The sequence below is a fragment of the Anastrepha ludens genome, chromosome X, assembly GCF_028408465.1.
Source record: "Anastrepha ludens isolate Willacy chromosome X, idAnaLude1.1, whole genome shotgun sequence".
Lineage (NCBI taxonomy): Eukaryota > Metazoa > Arthropoda > Insecta > Diptera > Tephritidae > Anastrepha > Anastrepha ludens.
In genome coordinates, this window is record NC_071503.1 from 55,987,622 (window position 1) to 55,996,329 (window position 8,708).

At 33.8% G+C, this 8,708-nt stretch overlaps 1 protein-coding gene across 1 annotated transcript; it reads right to left on the minus strand.

The window, feature by feature from the left end:
* Positions 1-342: 342 nt before the first annotated feature.
* On the minus strand, positions 343-2,142 carry LOC128870095 (piggyBac transposable element-derived protein 4-like). The gene has a single exon (XM_054112694.1). The coding sequence runs from the start codon at positions 2,140-2,142 to the stop codon at positions 343-345; it is 1,800 nt and encodes a 599-aa protein (XP_053968669.1).
* Positions 2,143-8,708: the final 6,566 nt, after the last annotated feature.

The following is an 8,708-nucleotide window of genomic DNA, read 5'->3' on the forward strand; positions in this document are numbered from 1 at the left end:
TGTACTATCGATTTAAATAAAAATTTCATGAATTTTTCTGAATTTTACGTGTGTTTTTTTGAAGAACTTTCCTATAGCTATTAAAAAATCATCCTTTAGAATCATTGTACATTAACTCTTTCAGCCACAGTTTTAATATGATGACTTTATAAATAAAACAATTTGATATTTGGTTTAGTAAGGCTTTAATTATTAAGAAAATTTTTTTTTTACAAAAATATCTTTTAAGGTTTTTGAGGTACGAGGTGGTTAGTTTACTAACCACTGTGGCGTTCAGCATAAAACTAATCTAAGCAGTAATGAAAAATAAAATGTTATGTATGTGCAAAATACATGAATAATTTATTTCTTATGAAAATCTACAAAACATGTTTTGTCTTTGCGGATACAAAGGGGGACTTTACAGGTGCTACATTGCCAAACAGTACGTGCTGGACTTCTTTTAGTGCTGCATTTCGCGCATCTTCGTGAAGTAGATCGCTCTGGCTGATGCATATTATTTTCCGTGCGTAACTCTGTCGGAACTGAAGGCTTATGACGTTTTATCAGAACTGGTAATGGTGATGACGGTCCAGAGCCACTGAGAGAACGTCTGGAATGCTTGCCGTTCTTCGCCTGAGCTGGTGCTAGTATGCCTTGGTAAACACTTCTGCGAAAGTCTTTTGTATCCAATTGGTCCAATTGTGGGTGGTGTTCTTTCTGGATCTCTTTATATACTAAAAAAGCATTCACAACTGCGCAATCCAAGAAGTGAAAAAAAATTCGGTGCCACCATTTGTGCGACTTTCTGTCGATGGCATAAGTACTTTTCAACTGGTCGAATTTATCAACATAGTTCATGCAACTGTTGTACTGCATCACAGCTTCAGGACATGCTACTTCAGTCCTGTCTCCATTGCGTTCTCTACGAGTAACAACTCCTGCTTTCGTTGGATCTATATAATTGGTGAGAATGAAAACTGATCTTTTGTCTTTCCATTTTAGAACCGCAACGTTCGTGTTACTGACCCTGTAATCATACTGTCCCCGTGACAAATCTTTGTCGTCTTTTAGTTTTGGCAGATTTTTGCGATTAGAATTGACAGTGCCACATGCTAATACATTGTCTTTTCGCAGATCGACTTGTAGAGAATAGCTATTAAAGTAATTATCAAAAAATACTTTATGATTTTTATATTTTAAGTCTTCGCAAAACTGACGAACCACCTTTCCACCGAGATCAACCTGTACCTTGTCACCTTCTTTTCCAGTATATATGTCGAAATCTAAAGAGTATCCGGACTCTGCACATTTCATCCAGACTTTATATTCGCGTTTTATTGGTTTTTTTGGCATATACTGTTTCAAATAATTGCGGCCCTTGAATTTTATCATACTTTCGTCTATAGCAACTTTTTCTGAAGCATAATAGTTGTTGTCAAAATTTCTTTGCAATATATCCAAGAGAGGTCTAACTTTGTAAAGCTTGTCATAATTAGCAGCGGTTTTATTGGGCATCATGTTGCTATCATTCAAATGCAAGTTATTCAGAAGCCAGCCAAAGCGATTGAGTGGCATAAAAGACGATATGTAAGGATCATGCAGGTCAGGGGCAGAAGACCAGTAGTTTTTATAACTGGGCATTTTTTTTATACCCATCACCAAATTTAGAGCAAGAAATACTTCTATTTCTTCAGGCGTAGTAGGTGTATATGGCGTTCCTTTTTGCGTGGCGTATAAATTCGTTTGGAAGCAGATTATTTCAACTAGATCCTCTGACCAAAACATGCGAAATAGTTGTGTTGGTGTGACATTCTCCAAATCAATTATATTTGTCGGTACACCTCCACCTCCTATATACTCACTTGGCTCTTCCATTTTGTAGTGTCTCTTCCACTTAGGTTTCACCACTTCAGTTTGATTATGACTGGCTGAAGTTGAAGGCAAGACTAAATTTGACAAAGGAACGTCATCATCCGAGGTAAATCCATCATCTACCTCTGGCTGTAACTCGGGGGGTATGTCACCGAGCACCATCATACTTTGCGATCCATCATTGTTGTCATCTTCATCTGGCTCCACGCTACATACACTCTCACCATCTGATGGTATGTCTTCTAAAAGAAAGTCTGCAATCTCACGTTCATTCAGTACGCGCGGCATTCTGGAATACTAAATACAATAAATTATTTCATTAGTTTAATTACATATGAACAACGAACAAAATATGACCTACTAAAGTCACAGTGGTTAGTAAACTAACCACCGTAATATTTGCGCTATTTATAACTTACCTTTACGAGATTCTTTAAGATTTTATCATAAACCAAGGAAACCAACACTAAATAACAGAATAACACGGAAATTGTAACATAATAAGCACTCTTAGCTTTTTTAATGAATTTCAAACTCTTCCGTTGAAAAATTAACACTGCACTGCATTTTCAAATATTTGAAACAACTCAACCGTCACTTCTATACTTCAAAGATTGCAACGCATTGACAAACAAGGGCATAAGGAAGCATAGTAGTACTGCACACTATCGATAGATGGCGTAAAAATATATTTTATATTAAAAAATCGCGAAAAGGTGGTTTCAAAACTAACCACCAAACCTGAAAGAGTTAAGCAAACAAAACATGAAGAAACTATAAAAAACAATATTATAATATAATTTATTTTATTTTTCAACTTAAAACTTTTCATTATTAACATTTCAAAATTATATTTTTTTCCATATTTTTATATTTTCTTTTTCTATATTATGTTTCTTCAAAACCAACACTGAACAAAATTGGTAAATAAAAAATGAGAAATAAATTAATATTAAGCTCAAAAAACGCAAGTTTTGTATTATGACTGTATGCCTAAAGCGCAAATTATCGACTAAGACAATTTCTTTTCAAATGAAATTCAATAAAGAAACTGAGAAGCATATTATAGACCACAAAAAAAGTAAAAAACACTTAGTTTTGTGGAAAATATTTTCAAACAACATGAAAAAAAATAATTTTTCCAACATTTTGCTTCATAAGTACCACAAAAATTTTCGAAATCAATTTTTTCAAAAATTGTAATTGTTGCACAGGTCTCTAGCAATAATTTGGCTTTTACAGATTGAAAAAATATCAATTAGTCGACGAGTTATAGCCGAAAACCCATATAAACAATATACTGAAAATCGGCATTTGACTGCAAACTTCGAAGGCCGATTAAAAAAAATTTCGAACTAACATAAAAAAACGGCGCGATACGGTTCTTCTAATTTCGCCTCTATTTTCACCCGCCACTCTCAGAATGGACCTAATTTTTGCTAAACTGAATTTGTTCCACAGTGTTATTGGCCTGTAACCTACGAAAATTACTACATTTCTGATGAAAAACCATACAAAGATTTCCCACATGAACTCTGAAGAACGCGAAAAATTCTGCAAATTAATAAAAAAATATGTGGATTTATTCTATGATTCCAATTCTCAATTAACATTTACAAACGTTATTAAACATCGAATAAACACAGTCGATAATAAACTTATCTTTACAAAATCATATCACTACCCCTATATCCACAAACAAGGGGTAAAGAAACAAATCCAAAAGGTGCTGGATAATAATCTAATCCGACAATCTACTTCACCGTACTCAACCCCTATTTGGAACGTACCAAAAACGGACGATGCAAGTGGCGAGAGAAATGGCGTGCCGTAAACTAAATGACAAAACTATTGGCGACAAATATCTCAACCCTAATATGGAAGAAATATAAGATAAACTAGGTCGGAGTACGTATTTCACAACACTTGACCTAGCTAAAGGCTTCCACCAAGTTGAAATAGACGATAGAGATATGCATAAAACAGCATTCTCTGTAGAGGGAAGCCACTATGAATTTTTAAGAATGCCTTTCGGCTTAAAAACAGGACCAGCCACGTTCCAGCGCTTGATGAACCTAGTGCTGGGTGACTTGTTAGGAAAAGTATGTTTGGTCTACCTAGATGACGTTATAATTTACTCTACGTCACTTGAAGAACATCTGAATTCCATCAGATTGGTATTAAACCGTATCAAGGAGACCAACTTAAATATCCAACCAAATAAGTGTGGTATTACCTTAAAAAAGGACGTCAAATTGAATATAAACGATCCCGAATACTTAAAAAGTTTTAATACACCTTAATCTATGCTCACTAATAATACGATTTTGATTTATCCTGATTTTAAACAAAAATTTCTAGTAAATACTCATGCAAGTAATTTTGCATTGGGAGCTATCCTGTCACAAGTTAGCCACCCAATCTGCTATGCGAGCAGAACGCTCAATGAGCATAAATTGAGCTACAGTACTATCGAAAAAGAACTCCTAGCTGTAATATGGGCAGACCCTCATTTGTTTGGTAGAACAGTCACCATTCAAACTGACCACTAACCCTTACAATGGTCGATGGAGGCTGAAATTGGAAGAATACGATTACAACATTATTTACAAACGCGGAATCAATAACGGGAATCCCGATGCATTATCCTGAATTATCGACAAGAATTTGCAAATTATTACAATAGAAACCATTAAAGAAATTACAGAAGATGCAACACCGATACATTTCTATAAAAATCTAATTATTATATCCAAAATTACATCTGGGTCTACCAGAATACGCATTAAGAAAGTATTCCGAAATACTAGAAGAACCTTTCACTTTAAAGAACTTGACAATCCAACAGTAATAACTTAAATTAAAAAACATTTTAATCCAACCCAATTAAATGCAATAATTATAGACGACTCCTTTTTGGAGACATTCAGACACACATACAATGAAACTGCGGACTGCAATACCAATAATAAGGTGCCAGACATTGCTCGAGAACATTAAAGACAATATCAAATTAACAGAAATTATTGACACCGAGCACCTCTATAATAATCATAGGGAAATCCAGGCAATCTATGAAGAACTTAAACTAAAATCTTTTAACCCTTGAAATTGGAAATAACTAAGTACATTAACAATTGCGAAACAAGTATCTTAGAGAAATATGACCGCAACCCACCAAAAATACCATATAAGATTACCGAAACACCAAATAAACCAAAATAATTTATTCATATTGACGTTTTTTATACTTCAGAGAAGAAGCAATTTCTAACAATGATAGATAAATTCCCTAAGTACACTTTAGCTTTTCCAATAAACGGAAGAAGTTGTACAGAATTTAAAAGTAAAATATTACAAGTTATAAATATGTTCGGAAAAATCGTAAAGGTAATAGTAGACAACGAACTTGGATTTAAAGCTGCAGAAATGCGGGCATTCTTAGAAAAGGAAAATATTTGTGCACATTTCAATTTCACCTCAAACGGGAATCACACATCTAACGCAAATATAGAAAGATTGCATAATACTATAAATGAACATATACGCCTCTTAAGACATGATGAAAGGAATAAGGATGAAACAATAGAGAAAAAAATGGTAAGAATTATAGGGTTCTATAATAATACAATTCATAGTACCAATAATATTAGACCAATAGATTTGCTAAATGGTAAAATAAATGAAGAAAAGTGTAGGGAAATACATGATTTAATGTTAGCAAAAAAAGAAAAATATATTAGTAAACTTAACAAAGATAGGACGTATATAGAATTAGAAAAAGGAACCAATTATATTAAAGAAGTTAGAGGCGGGAAAACCATAGAAAGTACAGGAAAATTAACGCGAATAAGATAGACGATGATTCATTTATAAACTAAACGGACCAGACACAAATACTACAAAAAACACATCAAAACCAAAAGAAAATATCAAGACGGAGAAAGCCCTAACAACAATTGATAAACTAATCAATTTTCTTTTAGATGACAAACTAAGTACTTACGCTGAAATTTCTCACAACCGTCATTTCGCAATCAACAGACATTTAAGATTTAACTATCAATAGCAGATACTTACCAATAAAAACAGATGAAGTTGAAGTCATAGAACATTATAGCAAAATAACCCACATTGTTAATACAACTTCCTATAAGAAGACTTCGGACAAAATATTGAAAAGTATAAATACCTTGAATACAACCAACACCGAAACAAAGACTTTACTAGATACGACGAACAAAAACTTCCTTCTACTTGCAACTAAAATAGAAAGCCTTACCCCACAGTTTAGAACAAAACGAGGATTTGTAAACATTCTAGGAAAAGGTCTAAAACTTATAGCAGGAACTATGGATAGTGACGATGAGACCCAAATCAACGAATCCTTGAATGCAGTTTACAAAAACCGGCAAACTCTATTATTTTAATATAAACTCTAATATTTTTAATATAAATTTAAAAGATAATACGAAGAAGAATTAAATTAAATTAAACGATACTTGTTTAACAAAAATAATAAACTTTAAAGAAGCATTTTGCAATATGGAAAAACTGGAAAAACAACTGTAACTGAAGTCACACCTGGCGTTCTTGTATTCAAAAGCTTTTTCAATAAATTGACACACAATTGTTACAAATATAATATGGGTATGACAGGATATTTATTGTTGAAATTTGAAAACTGTGAAGTAAATATTTCTAAATGTAAAAATTAAAGTTTATGATAAATTTATATTACCTAATATAATTACAAAAATTAATAATAAACTTAATTTTAACGCCAATTTAAAACTAAAGGGTGATTTTTTAGCTATTATCTTTTTTAACAGTTGATATAAACAGCTGACGCACGTTTCGTGTTTTGTTTCACTGTCAAACATCTTCAGTTTGGTTTATAATTTAACCATGAATCGTCTTACAAACGAACAACGCTTGCAAATCATTGAATTTTATTATAAAAATGAGTGTTCTGTTAAAAAAAAGTTTATCGCGCGCTTCTTCCATTTTATGGTCAGTTTAATCGACCCACTGAAGCGGCTATTCGAGCTATTGTGACTAAATTTAGAATCAAATTTACATTATTGGACATCAAACCACCAACACGCTTACGTAGAGTGCGAACTGAAGAAAATATCGCGGCTGTATCGGCCAGTGTTAATGATGACCATCAATTATCGATTCGTCGCCGTTCGCAGCAATTGGGCCTCTGTTACTCAACAACGTGGAAAATTTTGCGAAAGGATTTAGATGTGAAGCCTTTCAAAATACAGCTGGTGCAAGAATTGAAGCCTTGGAATGTCGGCCAAAGATCCACTTTTTCATCGAAAAATTGTGTTCAGCGACGAAGCTCATTTTTGGATCAATGGGTATGTAAATAAGCAGAATTGTCGATTTTGGAGTGAAGATCAGCCAGAAGAATTGCAAGAGCTACCAATGTATCCAGAAAAGGTAACAGTTTGGTGCGGTTTATGGGCTGGAGGTATCATTGGACCGTACTTCTTCAAAGATACTGCGAATCGTAACGTAACTGTGAATGGTGAGCGCTACCGTGAAATGATATCCAACTTTTTTTTGCCCAAAATGCAAGAGCTTGACTAGCATGACATGTGGATTCAGCAAGACGGTGCCACATGTCACACTGCACGCATAACAATGGACTTGTTGAGAGGCGAGTTCGGTGAACATTTTATTTCACGTTCGGGACCTGTCAATCGGCTTCCCAGATGTCTATTCAGACAAGCCGGCTTCAATTAACGCATTGGAAGACAACATTAAAGCATTTATATGTGAGATACCGGCCGAAACATTGGAAAGAGTATGCCAAAATTGGACTAAGCTGATGGACCATTTGAAGCGCAGTCGCGGTCAACATTTGCATGAAATAATCTTCAAACATTAAATTATATTATATGGACTGTACTATCGATTTAAATAAAAATTTCATGAATTTTTCTGAATTTTACGTGTGTTTTTTTGAAGAACTTTCCTATAGCTATTAAAAAATCATCCTTTAGAATCATTGTACAATAAGCAAACAAAACATGAAGAAACTATAAAAAACAATATTATATGTACGGCGGTATGTTGAGTCCAATTTAGTATTAGTTTAAAATACTTTAATGTTTTTCAACTCTTGCTATTCGTTATAATTTTTCGCAAACAATCGAAATTAATTGCCAAGCCCAGTCTTTGTCCGATATAAAAACGATCCTGTTAAATAATTTTGGTGACAGAAACAGTATTGATGAACTTTTTGACAAATTAAAGGGGATAACCTTTAAAACTTACTGCCTAGAATTCTATAATGAACTCAAACAATTCTTAAGGAGTTTGAATAATAAGACAGTGTCGGTAGTTGGGTCTGGTTCAGCAGAAAATGAGTGCGCCAGAAATAATATGAGAACCTCACTGAATGTTTTTAAGGAAACGATGCCAGAACCAATAAAAACAATACTAATATGTAGAAACCCAGACACCATGGAGGAAGCGATTGAAATATTTTTCAATCCGGATACGCCTGCTCAAAGACCCGAAGCCGACCTTTCGGAGTAAAAGGTCATGACAACTAAAAATTCTACCATAACCAGATGCCTTTCCACAGACTAAATCAAAATCAGCGGAGAAACCAAAAATTTTATAACTTACGAAATAACTATTTACCAGTGATGCAGCCTCAATACAATTATAGAAGCAACAGGCATGACAATTTCCAACAAAATGGGAGCAATCACAGATTACAAAATGAGCAATAACGACCTTTCAACCCTCAATATCAACCATCTGTAGAACCTATGGACGTGAACATGATCCAAACAAATAGTAATCGAAACATCATTAGTAGCCCTAACGTC

What these genes read in the sequence shown, in the direction of transcription:
- LOC128870095 (XM_054112694.1), bottom strand. Translation starts at nt 2,142, where the DNA reads ATGCCGCGCGTACTGAATGAACGTGAGATTGCAGACTTTCTTTTAGAA.